The 24,592-nt window shown below is 49.6% G+C and overlaps 6 protein-coding genes across 6 annotated transcripts; 1 reads left to right on the top strand and 5 right to left on the bottom strand.

Annotated features, from left to right (window-relative positions):
- The first annotated feature begins 4,473 nt into the window (after window positions 1-4,473).
- F5J12DRAFT_512416 (transmembrane protein 6/97) lies at window positions 4,474-5,740 on the top strand. Its single transcript, XM_051739789.1, has 4 exons — window positions 4,474-4,863; window positions 4,921-5,105; window positions 5,183-5,232; window positions 5,289-5,740. Exons 1-4 carry the CDS (start codon window positions 4,801-4,803, stop codon window positions 5,564-5,566), a joined length of 576 nt encoding a protein of 191 aa, XP_051602032.1. The 5' UTR covers window positions 4,474-4,800; the 3' UTR covers window positions 5,567-5,740.
- Window positions 5,741-6,265: 525 nt separating this feature from the next.
- F5J12DRAFT_717647 (uncharacterized protein) lies at window positions 6,266-7,518 on the bottom strand (the record flags this gene model as incomplete). The annotated part of the gene is made up of 4 exons (XM_051741075.1): window positions 6,266-6,820; window positions 6,910-7,053; window positions 7,133-7,279; window positions 7,357-7,518. Coding segments are annotated over 4 exons (1,008 nt in total), but the record flags the coding sequence as incomplete, so codon positions are not given.
- Window positions 7,519-10,277: 2,759 nt separating this feature from the next.
- F5J12DRAFT_512260 (uncharacterized protein) lies at window positions 10,278-12,245 on the bottom strand. The gene is made up of 6 exons (XM_051739788.1): window positions 12,204-12,245; window positions 11,643-12,142; window positions 11,320-11,592; window positions 11,039-11,269; window positions 10,831-10,956; window positions 10,278-10,769 (listed from the first exon to the last, which is right to left on the bottom strand). Exons 2-6 carry the CDS (start codon window positions 11,766-11,768, stop codon window positions 10,611-10,613), a joined length of 915 nt encoding a protein of 304 aa, XP_051602030.1. The 5' UTR covers window positions 11,769-12,142; window positions 12,204-12,245; the 3' UTR covers window positions 10,278-10,610.
- A 4,829-nt stretch (window positions 12,246-17,074) lies between these two features.
- On the bottom strand, window positions 17,075-21,095 carry F5J12DRAFT_904355 (timeless protein-domain-containing protein; the record flags this gene model as incomplete). Its single annotated transcript, XM_051748514.1, has 13 exons — window positions 17,075-17,233; window positions 17,256-17,738; window positions 17,767-17,846; window positions 17,895-17,993; window positions 18,042-18,192; window positions 18,258-18,473; window positions 18,562-18,711; window positions 18,764-18,910; window positions 18,960-19,058; window positions 19,114-19,458; window positions 19,541-19,779; window positions 19,835-20,210; window positions 20,271-21,095. The coding sequence occupies 13 exons, from the start codon at window positions 21,093-21,095 to the stop codon at window positions 17,075-17,077; spliced, it is 3,369 nt and encodes a 1,122-aa protein (XP_051602029.1).
- Window positions 21,096-21,301: 206 nt separating this feature from the next.
- Window positions 21,302-22,676, bottom strand: F5J12DRAFT_815041 (putative polysaccharide biosynthesis protein). The gene is made up of 5 exons (XM_051745015.1): window positions 22,340-22,676; window positions 22,247-22,277; window positions 22,143-22,195; window positions 21,935-22,075; window positions 21,302-21,866 (listed from the first exon to the last, which is right to left on the bottom strand). The coding sequence occupies exons 1-5, from the start codon at window positions 22,354-22,356 to the stop codon at window positions 21,773-21,775; spliced, it is 336 nt and encodes a 111-aa protein (XP_051602028.1). The 5' UTR covers window positions 22,357-22,676; the 3' UTR covers window positions 21,302-21,772.
- Window positions 22,677-22,687: 11 nt separating this feature from the next.
- Window positions 22,688-24,281, bottom strand: F5J12DRAFT_904353 (uncharacterized protein; the record flags this gene model as incomplete). The annotated part of the gene is made up of 6 exons (XM_051748513.1): window positions 22,688-22,823; window positions 22,874-23,606; window positions 23,628-23,828; window positions 23,935-23,976; window positions 24,115-24,203; window positions 24,259-24,281. 6 exons carry the CDS (start codon window positions 24,279-24,281, stop codon window positions 22,688-22,690), a joined length of 1,224 nt encoding a protein of 407 aa, XP_051602027.1.
- Window positions 24,282-24,592: the final 311 nt, after the last annotated feature.

The raw sequence follows: 24,592 nt of genomic DNA, 5'->3' as shown, positions 1-24,592 counted from the left end.
CATCTCAAGCTGGTGGTGAAGTCACTAATGAGGGTGAAGATGATGGTGGAGCTGGGTTTGATGAGGCAATGCTGGGGTTTGGGGATGAGCAAACTGGTGGTGATGAGTCCCCTGATGTCAACATGGACTCTGCATCTGTGCAGGGTGACAAGGTATGTTCATGTTCATTCAGAGCAACATTAATGAAATTTTACTGATAAGTTATTGCTAGTTACAATGGCCTTCAACACCAAGTGACACTCATTTCCCCTCTAGGTTCTCCCTCCTGCAAAGGGGTCATATGCCCTCATCAGATAGCTGAATTGCCTTCTCTCAGTCTTTGCTGTATCTTTGCCCTCCTCCTTCATCTGCAAGTATTGCCTCTACAACAACATCTGACTCCTCCAGTAGCTCTTCCCAAAAACCTAGCCACTCCCTCTGGGACTCATCATCAAAGACAAGTTCGATGAAGCCAAGTTCAACACTAACTAAACATGGCAAGTCTCAGCTTCAAGACCAGGTCATTGACTTGAGTCACAAAGCTGAGTTGCTAGTGGCTTCTTCTTCTGGGAAGACTAAATACTATATGGTCAAGATGGAATATCTTTGTAGGAAGGAGGAATTGATGAAAGAGCAGGTGGAAATGGTGACTAAGATGGAGTTGGAGTTGGAGGCAAAGAAACTTGACATCCAGCTGATGAAGGCCCAGGAGATCACCTTCAACAGCAAGGCAGAGATGCTTTGCCTCAAAATTGAGCTTGCAAAACTCATGAAGGCCAATTTGGATGCAACCCCTCCTGCTGCATAGGTTTATCTTGTTGTGGCCAAGTTTTTACCCACACTTCCCCACTGTATCCATCTCCAGCACATTCCCACTATGTGCTTGCATCATATTCATGTTTCTGCTATTCTCTCACAAGATGTACATATGGTGAATGTATTTTTTTCATCTTGCTAATACTACCTGTCTCCCACAACCACCATTAATGGGTTTTTTCCCATCCTAAGATGTTGAAACAACTGATGCAATAGCTTCACTCGAAATTGCCTGACCAATAGTCTCCACAGCCTCCACTACAGCAATTCCATCCCCATCATCAAGGCCACTTCCTTGCATTGACTGCCCAGTCAGTTGAACACTCAATCATATTCATCCATTTCCTCCTCAAACTGGATGATCATGTTGTGTAGGATGATGCAACAAAGCACCCAGTAAATCATGACTTTCATATCTTTCTCTGTCCTGGATTTTCAGGTGCACACTTCACAGAGGCTTTGAAAGTGCACCCTTTCAAGGTGGCAAATGCATGTTCAACTCATATGCAGATCTTCCAAAGCTGTCAGTCCATGTACTGCTAGCAAACTAGGTGCATACCTTTGAAAGGTACTTGTTATACACATTCTGATCTTGAGATAATCTCCCATCCTTTAAGTTTTTTGAAGGAGACAACACACCACATCTCTGATGGGTATGCACTGTCTGCACCTATGTCCAATGATTGCATGGAATCAACTGCATAGGATTTGAAGCATGATGCAAGTTCCCTGGAAGGCCCACACATCATGGACACTTCCCAGATGTCCAAGTCTGTAGTCCACAACAAGAAGATTGTGTGGAAAAACAATAAGCTATCTCAGTAAGTTTCTTCTGCTGTTTGCACTCAGTGTTTGAGTACACACCTGACAGTTCAATGAGTACCTAGATTTTCTATCATAGAACATTTCCCCAAAGATATGTGGTTTCTCAAAGAGGGGAATACTTGAACCATCAGCAGTGAACATGCCATTCCTCCAGGCTGAACAGGTGCATGACTCAGTGAAAACCTGTGCTCTTTCCATCTCCTGCAAGTCTTCAGATGGAATATTGATGAATCTATTGTGCTCATCCAGTATAGCTACCATCACACAGTTTGTACAATTGACAACTGCACCAATGCTAACACCAGCCCACTGTGCTACATCCTCAGGAAATGCTGCATTTCCATAATGCCCTGCACAGAAAAGGAAGATCACCAACTGGACTGCAACTGCCAGCTGATGGTTTTTGGAATTGCTTTGGAATATCACATGTCCACTAATCTGATCCAGAATGCAATCAAAAATTGGTGGGTCTACACAAAGGTGCTTTTGAAACAGGTGGGGTCAATGATCTGCAAAATGTTTGAGGAGGCACAGCTGAGATGCCCACATCATTGGCATCTCAGGTCTCTCAAGGATACACACATGCTCTACTTCATCTCTGAGAGCTGTGATTGCATTTAGCAGCCAAGCATAACACCCATTGCACTCAGCTGTGGAGTCTGTGTCATCAGAGGTGCTGGATTCAAAATCTGACAGGATTGGAGTGACTGGTGATGGCAGAGTGATGAAGAAGAGAGTTGTGGGGGAGCTGGAGCCTGAACTCAGTGATGTTGACATAGATTCTGAGCTGCTACTGTCAACTCCACATCATGCATTTTCAAGCCTTGCTATTGCAACATGAAGGCTAGTCTCATCTAGCTGTTTGAGCAGATCTTGGAAGACAGATTTCCAGGGCATCTGGTAGCTCTTGGATGATGGGTAGATGTTTATTGAATCATGTACAATGCATTAATATGAGTTTGATATGTTATTTGACATGTATCTTCCAGGATAAGTAACTACCATGTATTGCTAGTCAAGCAGTGCTACAGGGCCTGGCACATCAGAGTCAAACTTTATAGCAGCAGCAGTGTGCAATTCTAGAGCACTTCCAAAGCCACCTTGAGCATCACTAATCTTTAATCTAAAACTGTCTGTCATTACTTATTGTCAAGCCACTGTGGCAAATCTTTCCCATGAACTCCCTTTTCATGACTCTACCCAGTTGCTGGTTTCTGCTAACTCTATGTCCCACCCAGATGCTTGAAGGACCTGATACAAAACCTTCTGCTGTACCTGAGTTCCCCCAGCCATCAGCATTCTCACACAATGACCTCTTCAACAGACTGAAATGGTTTGTCCCCAGATGCATTAGCTGCACTGCCTAGCTTTCAATATTGTTCTGGGTTCTTCTGGTGCCTCACCTGCTATGTTTCCTAGCCTTTTCATCTCTCTGCTGGCTCCTGCTAGTAGCCTTCTACCCTGACACAACCCTGGTTGTCATGTTGATGATCCATTCTAAGTTGGGGACATTGATGACAAGGCCAGGAGGTCAGAAGGTGTTCCCATCCCCCCTACCAATGATGACTTATCTTTGGTCACAGAGGGTTAGACTGAGGAACTAAGGTAAAATTTACTACTATTAGGTGTGTTCATGGCTTATGTAAGCAAAGCAGTCACATGCCCCAAGTCCACCAAAGACAGGGCTTGTTTTGTTCCAACAATCACACATCTGTTATTTCCTTTCCTCATGTACAAGGAGTCATGTACATGAAGAAAGGAAATTACATATGTGTGATACCATTGATCAGGCATGCAAAGGCTCTGGTCACCCAGGACACATACTTATATGTCCACATTGCACAAGGTACATGCCTGGGTATAAAGGTGGGTAATCATCATCATCACCATTGTCATTGCTTGGTATCTGCATGCACTATCAGCTCTTCTTGATTTCCAGATTTGAACACAAGGATCAACTGAGTGGAATGTAAATTAATTGTGAGAATGGTCTAGATCATTTTGCACACCTTCAATAATAAGAGAAACTTGATGTCATGCAGCTCATAATCATGAAATGCAAGGTCAATTGTGCATAGCACACCCTGTCAATTGCCCTAGCTAAGTAGAGCAGTTGCAATCATAACATAACAGATAGACAATGGCTGAACCTGGAGGAACTTGAGGTATATGTGAGCAAAGATGCACAGGGAGTGTGAGCCTAAAGTAGACTGACCTCCTTAGCATCCTCTATTGCAATCTTTCAAATGTGCTCTTAAAAGAGCACAGTTTGCTAGTTTGTGGCAAGCTAGAACTGTACATGTTAATGTAGTACACTCTGCAGAGAGGGACCTCAAAGGTCATGAGGTCAGAGATCTTGGAGCATTGGTATTTCACAAGATTAAAGAAAGAAAAACTTACCTCCATCACTTCCAACCACCAAATGATCATTCCTTGATTGGGCCATCCTACTTGATAGCTAACTACAACCCCTCACACACTGCTTTTCAGGGAGTATCAAACCTGTTAGTGTGTCAACATTGAAGTCATGTACCACAAGGGTTGGCATGTCAACAATTCGAGGACAAGAAATTGTTCCCATCCCCCCCCACCAAAGCTGACTTACCATTGCACCCCACTTTAGATACCAGATGTTCAGGTTGCTTTCTGTTATTATCATCCCAAGTACAGTGATTGACCCCTACCATCCACATGCATACCCATTATCTGCTATGCTTTCAGCCAATGCTGCAGTGAAGAATACGTGGCCATCCGGTGTTATGTTTCTCTACATGGGCATGCAAGAAGAAAACCTAGAGATTGAAGTTCAAATGGAATGACAGCGGAATCAGTGAAAAGACAGAAAAGGGGGTTCGGAAAGCTAGAAATGGGACATAGATGAGAGAAAGGTGGAGAAGATAGGCTTTCTTACCATGCCAGGATGCTGAAGGAACTCGTGCATCGCAACCCTGCAGAGGCATACAGTTATCCCAATTACATACAAGTTCCTGAGGGGCCAATTCCTTGACATACATACATAAGATTGGTCCCCTGGTGGATCGATACCTCCAGCAGCCCTGACGAATGTGCAGTGGGATACTGTCCAAGTTCTGAAGGAACCAAACAGAAACATTGCGAGGTTGTTTATACAGGTGGTTGGTCCAAATACGTTCAAGTTGCCTTGGAACCCCAGTCGTCAGAATGGCGCAACGAAGACCTCTGAGATCACGTCCATTGGATTTGCTTTACTTTTCATTCTTTCTGGTGAATCTTCCTACTATTTGGTTCGTATTCTTTTGTTGTTTACGGCCATCAACGCAGATCCATATCCCTGCGACACTCCTGCTGGACTGTCAAGCTCTATACCCCGAATGGGCCGTGCCGTCTCCAATCAAAGCCCTTCCTATCATCTACCTCAGTTTTTCGTCTGACCCACTCATTGCGGGTGTGTTTGGTTATTCCCCGGGTGACTTTGCGTGGTTCAAGCTGTTCCTTTACCTCGAGGCGTGAGTACATGGTCGCCGTCCATGTCCCTGATGATAACCATGGTCGGGCGAATTCTACTTCATTTTCCTTCCAATAGTTTCTTTCAGTTACCCGTCTTTGTCCTTGGCGCCTTCAAACTATGGCAAGGTGTGTGGCGCCCTCGTGTTGCCTCCTCTTACTGATTTGTTCTTCCATTTGGCTAGACTCGCCCAGCATATACCCCTTATTGATCATGTACGGCGCTTCCACAGCTACCACGGTCCTGCCCTGCCTAGCACTTCTGCTGTCAACTCCAACCACAAGCCCGGCAACTGTCGCCGCAGGCATCCACTCTGTCACGTCTTTCCAACGGATTTTACTGCTGTCAAGCTATATACCTTTCTTGGTGATACCTCTCTTGATCGCAGTGGACATGGCGTTTAGGTTGTCGAAGTTGGTGAAAGTGGGGACAGCCACTGAGGCCAAGAAGAAAAATACATAGAAGACAGCTCGCGTTTGCGCATGCGCGATGCCGCTCTGTATGTGCGCTGCGTGGGGAACGATAGGATTTCTTTGTCGGATACTTTTTCAGACCCAATTGAAATTATTCTGGGCTTCAATTTATTGCGTTCTCTGATGAGTAGCGGTAATAACTTCTAGTGGATGGCAAATGACCAACAAATGCTACCGACTCTGGCTCTTAGGGTTGCCTACAATTCTCGGTCGTTCCTATCGACTGCGAAAATAATGACAGGCAGCGCGTAATGTCCACCACCCCTGGTATTGCCAAAACCAATATATAATTGGATCGCCAAGCGGACAAACAATTCAGAGAGTGGAACTTGAGCGGGACTTCATCCTAGTCGCCGATAAGGCGTGCTCCTTCGGCCTGCCAATCAGCGCCTTTAATGGGACGTGCTGGCGCGGTCATTAGATCAAACACGGTGCCGCAAAGTTCGGTCTATGTGCGCAGCATGCAACTTGAATAGATGATATTGTTCGAGAAGTTCGGTGATGAGACTTAGAATACATAGGAAGCGAACTATTGTGTCGACATACGTATAAAACGAGCGATGAAATGAAGTAATGAATGCTAGAAGTAAACGTGCCCCACGAGAAGTTACCAAGCTACAGAAATTATAATATGGCCATCATCCCGGTCACTAGTCCAGCTTAGCCGGGATGGGTAACGATGAAAAGATTAGAAATAGTCTACACCCTCGACCAAAGGTGTCGTATTCTCCTTGCATACCGACGAGGACCGGGGTTTCTCGCGACTACCAGAATGCGTTACAGATGATGCGCAAGAGCTGAGCGCCGATAAGGACGAAGGTGACCTTGACAGTTTCCTCATAGACTTCTTTTTGTCTGCGCCTTCCGAGGCCGGTTCTGGCACCCAAGGTTTCAATGCATACATCGCCTTCAGGTCCAACTTCACGAGCTTTACCCGATGCCTCAATTCGTCTTTCACAACACCCTCTATTTCTTCCATCAGCACCTTCATCTGTCCCAGACGGACATAAAGAACCGCAGAGACGAGGCTTCGACACTCCGCGGGAAAGTGCGACATTAAGAATCCCCACTGTGACTCGAGGTAGCGCGTAGGATACGGTGCTGCGCGCGCGTTTATCGTGCTACGGGAAGTATCGTTGGAACGGGGAAACCACGTCGTGAGGGTGCGCATAGGGATCTGATCGAGTTGTTTTTCAGTGAGTGCTGCGCCACCGATACCGCTCAGTTGTTTTAATTCTGCCCACTGCGGGAGGTAAAAGAGAAAAAATTAAACCAAGTCCAGTACATGAATAAATTGGATGAAACAGCATCAAAGGGTGAATTTGCACGTACACTGCGTACATCAGCGGTCGTGAGTGTGCTATTCACTTTGTTGTGAAGTATATATGATGTGCATGTCTGGATTGTCTCAATCCCAGGGTGGTCCGCCGTAATTTTTGGTATCAACTTTTCTTGTTGCTCGTACCACTCCAAGATCTGCGTTTGGGGCATTGACGCGGGAGGGAAGAATCCCTAAATTATCGGAAAACATGGCTGCCAAAGAAAAAAAACTCACGCCTCCGACGCTCATCGTCAGCATCTTCGCACCGGTTTCGATGCATGCAGCAGCATGTGGGAGGCAAGATACGAGCGAGAGGTTGGTTTGAATCGAGAGTTCCGTGAGGACAGTCGCAGCACGGAGTCCGTCTTCCGTCGCAGGTAACTGTTTGTAATCACAGAAGAAAAAAAACAAGTCCCTTAGCGAAGGCAACCCGGCCGTGTATAGATGGAACGACGAACAGTCACGATGACTCTCCACCGCCTTACATTCGCTTTGTCGAACAAAGCGACCAGATGTTGCGCCCTGTCGACCATCGCCGCTGCATTATCGTGCAATCGAGGATCTACAAACACGACCACGGGGCCTGGGCAAAGGTCCAGAAGTGCGAGACTGAGCTCGATGAACTATTCACGTAATCAAATAATTCATAGACGAAGACAGGGCGTAGGAACCGCAGAAGGTAAGGGCCAGGGTTCCAAGCGCCGTGGAGCGGTAAACCGTATCAGGGAAAAAAAATACATGAGTTCCGAAGAGCAATGAGCATATAGCCGTTTATAGAGGGCCACTCACGAACTGGTCCATCGTCGCATCCAGCAGCGTATGCGTATGTTTGCAACGGGCGCGGGCTTTGTGCCATTCACTATTGTTTGCTCGATGTATTCAGCGGAGCGCGCCCAGGTTGGGAATAAAATGGGATTTGAATGCAGCACAATCCAATGCAATGATGAAACGTGCATCAGCGGGCAACCGTAGCTGGATCATCAGATATATCAAATTACACACCGGTCTTGCTCGACCACCTTCATTGCCGCTACCCAGGCATGGTAGCGAATATCGTCGGTTTGGATCTGGGCCGCTACGTTCTCCGGAGTAATGAGGCACCCCCAGAACTGATGAAATGACAAAGCTTTGGACATATCAGAAAAGAATTCAGTCAGCACAAGATATTTCGAAATCAGGCGTCTAGAACCTAGAAGTTAAAAAATTTTCCGCGGAAGAAATACTCAATGTTGAAGCGAGACAACGAAAACAGAAACAGTAAAGAATAGCTGTCTGTACGCACAGCCAGCCAAGAAGAAAAATATGTAAAACTTACCGCTAAGATCCATCGTATCTGCGTAGACAGGGGCGTCGTCGAACGGCATAGGTGGAATGATATCGTCCGGGGTCCCGCCCGAACCCACTAGTCCAATTTCGTCAATTCCATCAAGTTCGATGCCACCAGCCCTGCTGGCGCAGTTTGTATTTCTCGGAACGCTCCAAGGGTTGTACAGCATCTGCCTGAGACGGTACCCCCTGGAGACGGGGAACGTGCCCGAGGAGATGCGTGCCATCGTTCGACAGGTCGGCTTTTGCGAGTCTGCCGGTGGTTCGATAGTTGGCATGCCGATGTCCTCGGGTGGTGCCTAAAGGTGAAACGTTGATACAAGAAACTAGGATTCGACAGCTTTTAGCTTCGCCACCACAATGTTACCCTCACTTGCGTATGTATGGTGAACATGTCGACCCAAAGGCAGGGTGGCTCATTGTCGTGCCACAGTTCCACCACAGAGCAGAGTGGACGACCGGAGAACAACGGTCATGAGTGGCGCAGAGTCCACCAGGTTATTTACAACCACAGCCACCAGACACAAAGCGGAAATCCACACCTTCCGAACGCAGCAAAATTTAATGGCGCATTGAAAGTCACAAGCAAGGAATTTCTAAATGGAAGACCAGTTGATGGGTCGCCCGGGTAGGAATCAAGCGTTATTCAGCGACTTTGTTCGATTCTCGAACAAGGCGGGTCGACGGCAGAAGTCATAAAGGCGTCCGAGAATTTCGTATCGCACTAAAGCGAGACCAGGCACGTCCGTGGCACATTGGCTACTCAAGCGTTAACAAGCGGGGTTCGACCGTAGTGTCGATCGACGTATCGGAGGTCATTCGAATCGGTGTCGGCGTATCGCGGCTACATCCACGCGTCCGAGCGCAAGTGGATACAAGATACGCACACCATCAAAACAACCACCGCTCGCCGTGCGACCGAGACCCTGCGTATCAGCTCGACATCATGACAAAAAAATTTCGAAATGCAGCACTGTACCACAATATGTATCATATCAGGCTGAAATTGAAACATTGACAGCTCCCATCAGCGATATCCGCTGCGCACGGACGGAATAGCTTGACGACCCTAACAAGAGCATGATCGCAATATATTAATATATTTCCGCTTTTCCCTCCCTTTTTTCGTCGGTATTACCTGTGCGTCTTGTCGGATGCATATACGTGGTGAGATCTGAGGAGATTTATATAACGGGATGGAATATCCTTCAGGAGAATGGACCAACTGCGTGCAGCCTGGGATTTCTGCGATAACGATCCCAATTGGAAATTGAAATAATTCCTGAAAATAACACCACCCACTAGAGGGAAGCAGGGGACGGCCGTGATAGCGAGGCTCACAAACACATGAGCCGGATCCGGTGACTGGAAAGAACTTGGGGGTAGCTGAATGCCCACTAGAAAGAGGTTCGCACGAAGTCGACTCCGTGGATCCAGGAATCGCTGAGACCCGGCAGCCTACATCGTAGTACATATACCTGGCAACAACGCATCTCTCCGCGCTTCCCCTGCAACACGATGTATGCGTTGTGGTAGCTGCGGATGGCGGGGGGTTCCATTGGCAAGAAAAAAACGAGAGGGAAGAAGGAAATAGACGAGGCAGATTCAAGGAGATGCCTACTAGCACGGGAAAACGACTCGCTAAAAGATTCCCCCTCCACATCAACTCCACAAACGAGCAGCCGTGGCTCGTCGGTCGGTTCCGCCCGTACGTCTTCCATCAGAAAGTTCCTCCCCCAGAAGATACAAGCTATCTTGAACTTGTCATACCAGGTCGTACCCTTGATACACTGCTCATCAAGTTAACGTGTCGCTCACCAGTCAACCCCGCCATGTCATAGACGGCGCCAGTCCGCGAGTCCTCTCATCGAATGTTCGCTGAGTCGACTGGGTACGTAATGCATCCCCTCAGATCTTCCCAGCGAAAAGGCAAAATTATTGCCATAATGTCACAGGCAATACATGCGCATTTTACCCAACTGCCATCAAAATATGATCGAAGACTTGTCCGTTTCCCCACGATCATCAATTCACGTTCTCGTCAATCGTGCCAATTGATTGCATTTCCAGGATTCAAGACGACCAACTATGTACAGATTATACTTGCGGGGGAGTACTATACATGCATGTTCTGCAGAAAAAATTTGTACGGCAGTTGAAGAAAAGAATAATAAAAAAGAGAGCCTATTAGTCAGGAACCTATGATGTCAATGGGGCAGTCTATCGGGAAGAGAAAAGATGCGACGATAAAGCGATTTCGAGTTGCAGCGATAACAAAATAAACCGGGTATATTCTACAATTGTCAGGCCAGCACGCAAATGACAGCGACGAAGGGAATATGAGAGGCATGGTCAACATGACAAGCACCAGTATCCGTAGTGGCATTCAGCGGTGGACCTGCGCACGCTCAGCCGAGTATGTATGCCAGCTGTCGATGTCACCAGTCTCAGAAACTGCCTGGGCAAATGGGGGGAGAGTGGTGTTGTGATAGTGGTTAGCCTGTCCATTGTGATTATTGTGATGGTTGTGATGGTTGTTGGATGACTGACGGCGTATACATGGGTCAGTAACAAGTTCTTACAACGATGTCGTTAGGACTACTTACGCCATATTGATCATCTTCCACTTTTACGGACCCGTAGCTGGAGTGGTAATTGTTGGGGAGTGGGTGGGCCATAGAACTTGGTCGACTGTTGGCGGGTGAGTGCGAGGAATGATTCATTTGGGCAGGCTGCTGGTAGAAGGAAAAATCAATGCTAGATTCTATGGTCCTCACGGACATGACGTCACTCTAAAGAGGAACTGACACTCGCCGAAAAAGGAGGGCTCGAAGTCGAGCTCGAGCCAGAGGGGGTGTTGGGCATCTGGTGGTGGAATGCAGGTGCATGGAGATTGAAGAGAGAGGAGCCGGTGCCGGACACGCCATGAGCAGAGGAAGAGTTATGGGGGGGAATACTGCTGTATTGCTGATGCGAGAGCGGTTGCGGGATCGTTAATGGCGGTGGCCGTGTGAGGGTCTCGGGATGAGATGGGTCTGGCGCCTGCTGTGATCGAGTGAGCATTTCGAGCACAAGACCAGTGAGTGCCACCATACCATATAGAGGTCATCCATTTTCCGTTTCTTGAAATCGCGGTCGCAGCTGCGGACGTCATGAAAGGAACTGAGTGCGTGCCTTCGATAGTCGGCAGATATGTGGTGTCTGTGGTCGGACTCTGTGAGGAGACGTCTCATCTCCTCGTTTTCTTTCAGAAGACGGTTATTTTCCTGTTCCAATTCGCGGATTTTGACGAGGGGAGGAGGTAGCGCGGCTACCTGGTCGGGCGTGAAGCCCAACGCCGTCTGTAGCTTTGTGACGGTTTGCTCGAGCTAGACAACGTGTTGACGACACCCATTGGTGATTGTCGACGACAACTTACCTGTTCGATGTATGCTTTGCGCTTTGCGCGGTGGCGGGCTTGGGCCTTTGCATTACGGCTGCGTTCTGGTCGATCAGCTTGTTGTGACGAGACCGACTCGGAGGATGGGTGTGCCATAGAGGACATGTAACGTTATCACGTAAGAGGATGGACAGAGACGAAGGTGGTCGGGGTTGAAAAAAAAAAGAAAAAGAGAGGGCCGAGTTATTATAAGTTGGGTAAGTCAATGACAATGACAAGATAAACAGACGCCCACACGTCCGTCTGGATTGGACAAGGCAAGCAAGAAACAGTCTATGCCAAATAAGAGAAGAGCCTCGGATTCCGATATTATTCGGTTTGTCATCGTCAGCCGACCGACATGTCCAGCTTCATGTCGACCCTGCAGGTGGCAAAAAAAATGCTCCTTCCTGTCGTGGATGCATTCAGATCTCATTCGAATTCGAGAAGTTCTCACCCAAGAAGTTCTCCTGTTCCATAGGGAAAAAAACTGCTGCCCACTCGAACATATGGTAAACGGCTGGTCAAGACTGCAATATGTAAAAAAAAAAATACATGTACCTTTTTCTCATTTTTTCACCTTTTCACAAGTGGGGGCCACACGTTCAAATACGGCAACTTGCGGCCGCTTAGCATCATGCCGCCGTGCCTCAGAACTGTGTGCCTTTGTTGATCCCCGATCAACAAATTATTTTATTTTTGCTTCCGCCTTTCCCTAAATCGAGTCCTGCTTCATTCTCCGAAACTCCGCGACAACTCGCGCGATACTCCCTTCCCTCACCGAGCGCTCTGTCCGCCTCCGCTCCTGCTCCACTCAGAGCCACCCATCCACGAGGCTGGCGCACCCTTGCACACGCCTTGCACTGCGGACATGCTCACCGTTTCATTTATCAGCCACCGTAGACGGTTTATCCGCATTGACAGAGACTGACTGGCCAATCACATCACGTCCAGGGACCTCTAAAGACAGGCAGAGGGAAGGACCCTCATTGCATATCTGCATATGTACTTGACGTCAAATAGCTCCCAACTTCCTTTTTTGTGTCGGGCGGCTGATCAACGCGGTTATCACCACCATCATGCATCGTTGATCACGGGGTCAGTTCCATCGGTATGCCCCATTGGTAGCACTACTATCTGGTTCCGCCTCCACCCCAACAGGACCGGACTGGCAGCTCTCCACCGTCTACTCCGGTTATGACCCGACATAATAATTTGAATATACGAGTATAGGAGCGGAATTTTTTTTTCCTTCTTTTTTTACCCTTCCATTATTCTCACCCACGCTTTGAGGAATTGAGATCCGCTCTCACGACGTATCTATAACTCAACGAGCCGTCTACGACGGAGAGCGGCCCGTTCCAATACTGAGGTTTTTCTCGTTCTTATCTATATAGTGTTTCGATGAAATCAGCGCTTTCCCATCCTTTCGAATGTGCATCGTGTTCACTGGACCCCACCTTCCCTCCCGTATTGGCACTACAACCACCTGCAAGCAGACAAAGAGGATCACAAGCAGAAGGAAAAAACAACTTTTCTGAAGTGTGCCGGACCCTACCACCTACTGAATTCGTGGCAGCTCCGTGTATGCCGGGGCCTTGTTATTTCCATACATATCACAACGCAGCCATTTCCCGCATGCGTGCACAATCTATGGCCCTCTCTGTTTGTCCCCCATCTGGCAGCTGGCATCCATCCACGCAAATCTAGGTTCAATGTCCTGGCATGTCAACTCTGTCGTGCACACCATATCCACCTCACGGGTCCATGGCTGTTGTCCGTTCCCCCGGCAGAACATCGATCTCATCTGGATCAGCCACATTGCCGACAACTTGCCAAGAACCACAATTCAATCCGACAGTCGGCATCACCCGCGCGTGGTTTCTTTGCCGCTATTAACACTTATATCCATTTGTGCAACACTCCGAGTCTCTCACGCAGCAGAAGGCTGTGCTAATGAGATCGCTCGATCGAGCGATGAGGTTCCCGCTGATTGGCCTTGCGCAGTCGCTCTCTGACACTTCATGCTAATATCCAGCGAGTCTTGTATGCATTGGTGCTATTTAGAACTGTTTTTCTCCCTTGGGTTCCCCTTGCAACCTTGTTTTCATCGCCGTGATCAGGATGTCATGAATACAATGCACTCCACCTGCGCTGTATCTGCGTTGTGCCATATTAACTGTTGGTGCAGTTGCGACGACAACCCCCTTCCAAAGGGACTTACGCCGCATCTCACCCTATCGGCTGGACAACACCATCATTGACACACCAACTGGCTGGGGAAGCTAGTGGTCCATCAGGTAACTCGAGGCGACTGGCGCTCCGAATGCTTGTCGTTATCTGTCGACCGTGCACGCGGGGTTCTCATTTGCCATCAATGGAACCGATGTGAATGGCTTTATCAGATACTGTCAAGGTGAGGCGTGAACGTTCAGTGGTGATCCTGCCCAGACTGCCTTCCATGTAAGTGGAGCTGTAATCTCCTGCACAGGATTGACACGCTACAAAGGTATGTGGTCAGCATGCAGACAATTGCCACCTACGTGTTCAGTAGCACAACTTCCTAAGGCCCTTCAGGCAAGGACACTGTTATCGTGGAAAAGCCGTCTGTCGATAGTTTTCTAGTGTGCAAATCAGAGTCCCCACTTGTCCATTGTTAGAAATGATCGAAATAGAAAGCACTCTTCGCCCCCAAGTTCGGGTTCGCGATCGTCCGAGCCGACGATCTGCATTGTACGTTACCCTCCGCTTTTTGCTTATGCCCGTATGTCCGCGCGTTCTCCAGGGTTATGCTGATGTGTGACGACAAGGGCAGACTATAATGTAGAGCCCATACCTCTTCTCCATCGTGTCTAGTAACATACACCTTTGGGTGCTTGCCTCAATACTTTGGCTTCTGTGAAATCCAACGGCGACTCGCTCCAGCGCTCAGTTGCCAGATATCAATTTAACCATCTATGGGATATCAAGCCAGGCCTCATGGGAAGCTCAAGGCAAATGTATTGTGCACAGCGCCGGCAACTTTGTATGGATCGTTAGTATGTATATGGTAGGTGTGTGGAGAATATGATTTATCTAGTCGAAGATAAAGGGGAGAGCAGTATCTGCTCAAAGGATGTCAGGTCTGGTCGATATGTGTCAAGAATGAATTCCCTGGTGCCAGTTAATGGCCTGACCTTTCAGGAACGACAGGACCGTGATATGGCGGCATAAAAGGAGATTATTTATGCATATAACAGTAGGTATGCACAGGTGTGTCCGAATCCGCGCAGCCATCTGGGAAGTGAGGTAAGCAAACCAAGGTAAAGCAATTTGAAGCAGTGGTGCCGGCGAAATGAAATGCGGACGCAATTGACTGAACTTACGATGAGTACGTACGCCATCAAATGAAAAGGCGCCGAGATGGATTGTGTTCTGCCGTCTTCTGAAACGACCTGTCCGTGACATCTTGACGGGTACTGCCATATGTCGTGTCGGAGTAATTGCGATGGTGAATGGGCTCAAATGAGCCACGTTATGTGCAGCTACACGCTTATTCGTATATGAAGCTTGATGATTGGGGGGCTTGGCGTAAAGTACATAGCATCAAAGGGCATGAACGTATCGTCAGATTTTCATCCATGCCGCACGCCACAACTCCGGACATGGGTCACAAGACGCCCGATTATCGATAGCATTGTAGGGTTCTGTATCAGACAATAGGATTCTATTACAAGTTACCACTCACCGGGGGAGCGACAGCAAAAGCCAAACTCACCATGACATGCAACGTGGCCTGCATGCCAACTGACAGGTACAAGAAACCCTTTCGGAACCAGATGACAGTATATTACTATAGACAAGTTTCATGAATGGACTCACCGTGATCATGAGATAGATCATTTACGGCGTGTATCCGCTGTGTTTCTCAGGCAGTCTGAAACCGAATCGACCATCATTCTGGACGAAATAGGAAGGTCAACAAGTTCAAATCCAATCACCTTGATGGGGCGGCGTGACGGGAAGACACCGTTGCCGATGCGGCACTTAGATAACTGTCAGTTACTCACCTAGATGTTTTTTTTTTCTTTCTTTTTCGCTAAGGTGGTAGGTTGGTGGGCCCACAGGCAGCCCTGGACAGCACTTTAGCTATGCTGACTCCCTAGGGCGACGGGCCTTGATGTACCCTTGATGGGACGTGGTCAATCTGTCGGGCGTATCAGGTTTCCCGGTGTTGGCTCGGGCGGCGCTGGGCGCGCTGGACACGTTCATGATTGCTATCTCTGCTTCTAAAAGGCCCCGCTACATGACAATTGTGCTTCCATCCCATCCCATTACAGGCTTTGCTGCGCTAGTACTACACGGGCGGCGTGGAGCTCCCCTGCCAGTGCAAGGGGGGTTTGCCAATTGTCAGTGCGTCAAACGGTTAGAGTTCCTATTGGCCAGCGGCCACTTGGTCTGTCCGGAACTATGTACTTAGTCTGAGAAAGAAGAAGGGTCTTTGAAAAGGAGGAGAGTTTTGGGTTGGTTTCTGAGCGCTGAGCTTTCTCAGAAAAGCAAGACGGAACCAGTGGGCCGTGAACTTTGATGGTAAGACACGGCCGCATCTGCTATGTACTTATACAGTGTTTTATTGACAGATCGGCGGCCTCTGGGCCAGTCAGACACTGTCAGACGACGACTCCAAAACAATGTTCCGAGTTCCATTGCACGCTGGTATCTCGGACAGTGTACCGGACAACGATTGCACTTTGTCCCCCTTTTTTTGTGGTCCCTTCGGGGATGTGGGCCTGTCCGGGTATGAATCCCTAAGGGAGCCGAAGAACGAAACGAGCGAAACGCCCGCGCAACCCTGCCATAAAACCATTTATGGACGGTCGTGGGGGACCGTGATGAAGAGGAATGGACCGGAAGCAAGCTCAAGCAATAGAAAACCCGGACCGTGTCCGGGTCGCTAAAATGCTCGTTCCTGTACGACGGTGACAGCCCGCGCAACTATCGACGAAATCCACAGACCTGGGCTGGACTTGTCAGGACTGATCGAGCCGTACCGATCACGATTCATCATCACAGTAAGGCGAATGCAAGACGAAAGACGGGCTGTTCGATAGAATGGAAGACCAGCGGATAATGGTTGCCAATCTGGCAATCATAACACAGGGCGAGCCCGCCCCGCAGCCGATCAGATCGGACAACGCGGCAGGTCGTGACGGTCGTTGCCCTCCTTCGTGAATGGGAAGATACTATCACTTTTCGTTGGGGGCCCACCAAAACGCCAGCAAGCGCTTCCCCAACCAGTCGTCTCTAGCGATGGCCCATCGCTGGCGTTTTGAAGACATTGTATCGTCATGCAGTGGAGATGAATTACGACCCTGGTGATAACAGCCTATCAAAACTAACGTTACGCCGAAGGAGTCCGGACGATACCAGCGTAATACTCCATATTGACTACCTTACATCTCATCATCTGACAGTACAAGGCGACGTTTTGGTTGAGTTCGCGAACCAGCTGGGGGCTGTTGCGCCAACGGTTCTTGATCTGAGTCACTTGAAATACGGATCGCCTGTGATTCACTGGTTTTCTTCTGGACAAGCCGGGGCTTGGGACGGGGCTTGGGGGCGGGGGCGGGGGACAGACCGCGGCGGGGGTGTGGGTGACCGGCTACTGCGCAGGGATCTCAAGATCGGATCCTCATCCGATGCCATACCACTATCGTCAGAGTCCACGCTGACCGCCGACTCTCCATAATGGTTTCCTCCTGAACCCAGGCTAGCTGTGTGTGCTCGCTTAGACCCGGAGTCGTCTTTCGCCTTCTTGCGCCGCTTCTTCGTCCCGGTTGCTCGCATCGTCGCAATTCGTCCGCTCTCCTCGGCAGCCTTGGCGGTTCGTTCACGCAGAACTTTCTCTTTTTCGAGGAAGGCCTCCATATCTCCGCATTCCTTGTCGCTGTCTTCAATGAACTGGGCTGATTTGTAGGATTTCTCTTCCCGTTTCTTTTTCGCCTTTCTGCGCTTGGGCTCGTCATCGGGAAGTTCAGCATCTGTGATTGGAGTCGGCGATCGTCTTCTCTGACGCCTCCTTGTTTTCTTGGTTATCAACTCGCTGGCTTTCTTTCCCTCGAGGTCAATTGGATTCCGCAGGAACTGGTCGACTGCTGTTGTGCCCGTTCTGGAGGATAGAGGGAACAATTTTGGCCGGAACGACCCATTGTAGTTCCTCCGCATCTGCGGCCGCGTCAACTATGGGATAGGAGAGGGGCAAAAATACCGCACCTTCTGCTTCGATGGTGAAGCCCAGCAAGCGGAACATGAGTTTCAGCGTGGGATTCTTGGTCGCCGCGTCCGCATGCTCGTCGTTGATGTAAGGAATGGCTGGCGTGAGTTCAATTCTCTGTATGCCTCGAGGCTCGTGAGACGCACCGTAGTCCACGAACTTGGATATTGCCTCCTTGGAGGGCTCAATGGGTTGCTGCTCTCGAGCATCTTCCGCATTTCTATCATCATCATCTCTGTCCTTCTGATCCGTTTCCTCAACGACCCGTTGGCGCTGGCGAATGACCAGCACGAGAATCTGGTTCACCGGAAACGTTCATTCCTGCTCCAACCAAGAACGATGCAAACAGGCAATTTACTTACGTCTTTCACCCACTCCACCAGTTCAGTTTTCCCGTCCTCTACGAGTGCGGCAACGGCGATACCAAGTTGTTCGCTCCAAGAATATCCTTTCTTGACTTGCACTTCCGTGGAGAAATTTCTGTTCTCTTCGGTTGCCTCGCGTATGCGGGCTGATTTCCGTTCCGGTTCCCAGCTCGAGTACTGCTTCCAGTGTCCGCGGTTCATAGGGAACAGTGCCTGATAAACAAACAAGCTTCGATAAGCAAACAAGCAAGCAAGTAAACCAAATGCAGTTGTGTTCAGATAGGAGAAATTAATACCTCACCTCCATCGCGAGGAACGGCTCCTCATCTAGGGCTTTGAAGAATTTCCGTAGGATGAAGGTCAGTAGCGATACCAGGTCCTTGTAGGGCTTGTCCTTCGGGAGCGATCGTTGATCATCGAGAATTGTCTTGAAGAGCTGGAGTGTTGAGACCTGCAAACGTGCTATGTAGTTCCATTCTTCAGTGTAGGATCGGTACACGCACATTGAAGTAGAGCCCCTCAGCTTTCACCTTCACAGCTTGCCTATGCATTAGATTCACAACCCTCGTCATGAGTTCAGGGGTATCAAACTCCTTGTATCGTGAAAGATAAGCCAATAGCGTCCGAGTGACATCAGAGTGCGCGAATTTCTACGTTATCTTTATCAGCAGTGATGTGTGGAGGCTGTGTGGTGCTCACCATCTCGAAGGCTTCAAAGGTGAACATTGTCTCGTGTATCACTTCTTCTGTGCTGTCTTCGTCTACCGCCTCTTCTTCGACATCAAGCACGGTGTCGTCCTCGGTGGTTCCATGGACTGCACCTTCGCGTCACTGATGGGACCGTGTGTTGGACGGATCTGAACTTGCCTTTCCCTTTCTTCTTGCTGACTTTCTTCTTTCTCACATACATTGCACTGCTATTCTGCTTCCCCCATTTCTCGAGCATGCGGAGAAGCGCGTAAGCTAGGTACACGCTGGCATTCAGATAGGCAAGCGACTGCGTGCCTTCCTTGAAAGACCGCAGACTGTCCAGTGCGATGTCCAGAACGTCGCCGTTATAGATAAGTTGTTGTTGGAGCAGCCGCGCGGCTTCATCGAGATTGGAATCGGAAATTACCGACGAAGACATGGTGTCGATCAGGAGAAGGAGCTGCGTTAGGCATTCGATACCCGCCTGTAATTCGGTCCACATTTTGGGCTGAGGTGAGAGGTAGATAAGCAAGCCACACGTATCAACTGGTGAAATGGGGTGACATTGGTGACACAATATGATGTCGTACCTTTTCATCCATAGCATCTCGCATGCGTCTGAGAACCCAGACTATCCAACTCCTGTCTGTGACTTCGGCAACCAAACCAAGGCTCCACTTCCTAGATCCATCCACTGCATTTTCCCTTGATCTAGACACAAGGAAGAATTCCAGTAACCATTTGGTGGTATACAAGAGTCGGAGATGATCCTTTTCTGTAATCTTCGGTCGTTCGTGTTTGATGTCCTGAAGGAGGGAGGCCAGGAAGGCTGGAAAAACATTGTAAGCGACCCAACTTAGCCCCCACGCCGCGGAGGCACGCACGATTGAAGCAGGACTCTACGAATTCCCTAGCGAAGCCCTGCAGGACCATCCTTGCTTCCGTCGATAGGTCATCTTCGCGGGTCAATTCGTCAACTTTGTTGGTCTTCTTCCATCTGTTCTGTTTCGCTATATCCAGCACATCACCGGATTCCTTGCTAATTGCTGCCTGGCGATGAAGGACCAACGGCCGTGCAGATGCAGGGCCTTGAGGCTCTTCAGACACCTCCTGGGTTGCATCCCGCGTTTTCCTTTTCGGGTTCAGTTGCACAGTAAGCGTCGTGCCAAATCGTGAATGCCGGGAGGACGCATATCGAGCGACGTCCTTCTTCTGTTTGTCCTCCGCGGCCAGGAGGCGTCTAAGATCTTGTGTTGGTTGCTGTGACGGTGGTATTAAACACATGTTTTGCGTGAATGAAAGGGTAACATGGAGTCCTACCTTTGTCTGATCGATCACCAGTGTCGATGGTTTAAGACCCCTGAACAACAGATAGAAGATTTCCAGAACCAAGGTGTTAAATGAATTGAATAATGGATCGTTATCGTTGTTGGAAGCGATGGTCAGAAGAAGATCCAGCACGTTCGTTTCAGAGTATGCCTTGACGAGCTTGGTTTGGAGAGAGGAATACTCAGCCTGGTCTCCGCTGAGGTGCAGGTTGACTGGCAGGTCCTTGATGAACGCAAGGTTGCGTATGAGGTGCAAAATCACATTGACGACCTGGCCATCCCGTTCGTTTCTTTCCTTGACGGGCTTCGATAGGGGAGGGAGCATAATACCGAATAGTGCCTGCATCACGCCTGGTTTGAGGAGTGCTGCCTTGTAGTTGAGGTGACTGAAAGTCAGCTCGGTATAGTCCGTCCCCTTGTCGCGCGCGTCGTCCAGCTCCTTCAGTTCCTCTGCCATGTCGATGGGCCAGGTCATCGCAGTCATCAAGTCCGCGCACGCAATGGCTCGTTTGTCTTCGACGAGCCCTTTGCCAGCAGTGGCGAGAAGGATGGGTATCAGGTCATTAGACAGCACTCTTGTCTCCCAGAAGATACGGGCAACGGTACGTTCGTCGTCCGAGTCGTCGAGTCGCCATAGTTTCTTTAGATCCCTCAAGCATCCCATAACCTCGTCTCCCATGCGGTACACACCATCTTCGAGACCACCCAGTGCATCGACGACGCGCCTAATAATAGGGTCAAGTGTTGCACGCCGATTTGTTCCCTCACCCCCTTCAGAACCACTCGACGACGCTATCGAAATCACGTCGTCGTCCATGTCATTATTGACGCTCTGCCAAGAGTGCAGCGACTAGTAACGCGATGGGTCACGTCACGTGATCTTTGTCACTGTCACGCCGCCCATCAGACAGATTACGTGTGCAAGCTGTGGGTTGCAATGGCCCCTTGAGACACCACAGACGCCCTCCCCCACTTTTTTACGTTTTTCAGTTATCGAGATACGGGGAACCCACAAGGGGCAAACGCACAGGATGTCAATCTCAGATCAATGGGGACACCCTTCCTCCGTCCAGTCTCACACCTCCAGCCTGGCTCGGACAGATGAACATATATACGAACTGAAATGTGTCACTGCGATAGAGCAGTGGCGAGGTGCCTCGTCGCTGATATGATAATATGTAAATACGAGCAAGACGCCCCCCTCTCATCTCCTAGAAGAATAAGGTTACGATTTAGCGGATGCCAGAGCGGCTTTTTTCAGCTTCTCCTTCTCTGCGTCGGCTTTGGCAATCTCGTGTATCGTATCATTAAGGCCCAGTCTATTGCGAGAAATCTGTGGTGAATCAACATCCTCATGTTATGTCCATTTAACGACGGGGAAAAACCACGCACCTCGATCGCGTAGAACTGCATTCGAGTCACTGATAACAACAAGATAAAACACGTAAAAAGATCAGCGGGGATACGGATCGAACGCGTTAGATTAGAAGAAAACTAACCGAAGATGGTGTTGGTTTCCGAATACTCCAGCTTGGCGTCCGTGCGAATGAGAGAACCAAAGTTGAAATCTTTTACTTTTTTCTCATACCTGGCGGGGATGAATGTATAGTACATGTCAATCGTTGTTAGCCTGGCAGGTATGAATCATGTACTGACGCGTTGACAAACGCCCGCCATCTCTTTTTCCCATCCTCACTCTTGAGCCAGTCCTCGTCCAGTTTGACCAGTTTCTCATGATCATTCCCGCTCAGTTCAGGGAAGGCAGACATCACGTGCTCGTAGATTTCATCGTCTAATCTGGACGGTCGAGGAATTCATCTGCACAAGTCCCATCCCCCCCAGATTTGGATGCGCTCGCACTCACTTCGTTAGCCTTAATCCGCGGGGAGGGACTTTCTCGAGGATGTTCCAGTAGGTCTAGGAATCCAGTTGAAGACGCGGGTCCATAGTTCCAGCCAGACTACTCACCTGGGCATGTTCGACAGCCTTCACAGCGAATCTTGCAGTACCGACTGGTCAGTACGCACCCATGAGATGGTTGATGACAGGACGATCACTTACTGTTTTTCGATCTTCATGGCGAGACCACGGGGGGTGTTTCGAACGTCAGGGAGTCCTGAGTTGATAAGAAAGCTCGGAACAACGTACTTCGAGGAGATTTTGAGCTTGGTTAGGGTCAAAACCTTGCGTCGACATCGTTTCTGATTACGTCGGGGTTGAATCGACTTTGGCGTGATGAATCAAAGTGCTGCAGCGTCGACCCATGCGGTTTATTAGACGTCACATGGTGCAGCCGACTCTGCATGTCCGCCTTCGGGTTAGGGTTACCGGCTATCTCACCTGCTGGGACGCAAGACTATAGACAGCAATTACAAAGTATTCATACGGGACGAGGTCAGTCGACAGCCCTCAATTGCCTACGCTGCCTTTGCCGTTATCTACGTCAAGTCCGAATCGTTTCAACTTCTCAAAGTACTTTTGAACACGACTCGCCACTTGTCTCGGTGTCCTCCGTCCTCCCATCGCTTGCGATATCTTCGCCCAGCTATGTGAAATAACCAATCAGTGACGTTAGTATCTGGTGACCGGACGTACCGATTTCTCTCTCCATCAGGAATCTCTTCCAGAAGGCGCTCGAGGAGATGTTGCTCGGATATCGACCATGCCTGTTTGTACGTGTCTGAACGGAGTTTGCTTGCCTCTACGGTTAGTTCCGTGACGGGAGATAGCTGTTCTGTCTTGGGTTTGCGAGTTGAGGTCTTGACTTCGCATGCATCCCGGGAGCGCTTCCCCAATGAAGGAGTTGGAGGTTGTAAAGGCGAAGAGCCTCTGGGCTCTCCGAAATCCTGGGATTGCAATTTCAATGATGGCTTCCGGGTGCGTGATGGCCGCGAGAATGTATCCGTGTAGACAGGTGGTCCGCTGTTGCTTCTACTACTGCCACTGCAGCCTGCCTGTTCTGAAGGTGTCACGAGACAGGTGTCCATGCCCTTCGTTTCCGCAGTATCCTCTTGGACGAAAGATCCGTCCACAGGTGTCACAGCGGGCGTATCGACGCTGACGTCAACTGCAGCACTTTCGTCTTCCATGTCATGGCGCACGAACACCGAGTCTGAGCCCTCCTCTCCAAGCTTGCACCCGACCACTAAGTCGGGTCTCACTTTGCGTTTCTTAAGCTCGCGAATCTTGGCGCAAGCCCGCTCGCGCTTCCGAGTGGCAGTAGCTGATTCTTGTACGAGTGGGGTGGGTTGTTGAGATTCGTCTTCAGATAGCGAAGCAGGTAGAGTGGTGGTAGTGGTGGTTAAGCAATCGAGTTCGTGGAGTGAATCTGAATTATCCAAGCAATTACTAGTAGTAGATATAGGATCGGCCTCGCTTGTGTGGGGGTTGCCGCATATGCTTTCGAGGACTGGGTCAATGATAATCTTGCGAGCATCCTTTACAAATCTCTGAAGGGCAGACAGGGGGGAACGCTGGGTTGGTTGGGGCACGCTGCATTGAGTGTGGTGCAAGCGAGTTCGAATGGCGAGCGTCCGCAGCGGTGTTGGGTCTGGACGTGGTCCAAAATACATCAGACGACGAACGAAATGGCAATAGTACTTGCACAATCACCGCAAGCCGAGAATGATTGCCAGTCAATCTTGTCTGGAAATGACAGACTCGGATGGTAGCATTCAAATGGGAGGATCTTCTCCCGGCTTCCAAGAAGTTGGAGAACAGAGACGGAACTCCTCTGCAGGGTCGTCAGGATTCTGCGGCGATGGGCAAGGGAGTTGTTGTACATACATGGGGGTCGCCATTGAGAAGTGGTGGATCGGAGAGCACGGGTATCTCACTCTTGAGCTGTTTGAGTCTCTCGATGTCGGCCTGTGTGCGCGCGAGCAATGTTCTCTGGTGTTCTACGTAGGCCGACAGCGCCTGGAGTCTGCACGGCGGGGGTTATCATCAATCCAGCCAGACCGACATCAAACAGAACACACGTTTCGGCGCGTCTCGAGTCCATCAAAGGCCTTGTCCCGTTGTCGTGGACATGCCAGCGTCCAACGCACGTCCCTTTGGATGTTTCCCCCCGCCCACGAACTTTTTTTGTCAGGGAGGTACCCTGTCTCGATTAGGAAGGTGTTTCCCATCTGTCCCTGACTTCAACCTCCTCGTCGTCGCCGTCCGGGCTCGCGTCGACGAGTGTCTGCCATGTCGGGCAACTCGCTGGCCAACACGTCCTCGTCGACGTCGTTGTCCCCAAGCATCGCCAATCTTAACGCCCTCTCATCCCCAAGACCTGCTCCAACACAGCAGCACCAGCGACGCATGACC

This window comes from Pisolithus orientalis (genome assembly GCF_024613125.1).
Source record: "Pisolithus orientalis strain OTSU chromosome Unknown F5J12scaffold_7, whole genome shotgun sequence".
Taxonomy (NCBI): Eukaryota; Fungi; Basidiomycota; class Agaricomycetes; order Boletales; family Pisolithaceae; genus Pisolithus; species Pisolithus orientalis.
This window is presented reverse-complemented; position numbering and strand designations above follow the sequence as displayed.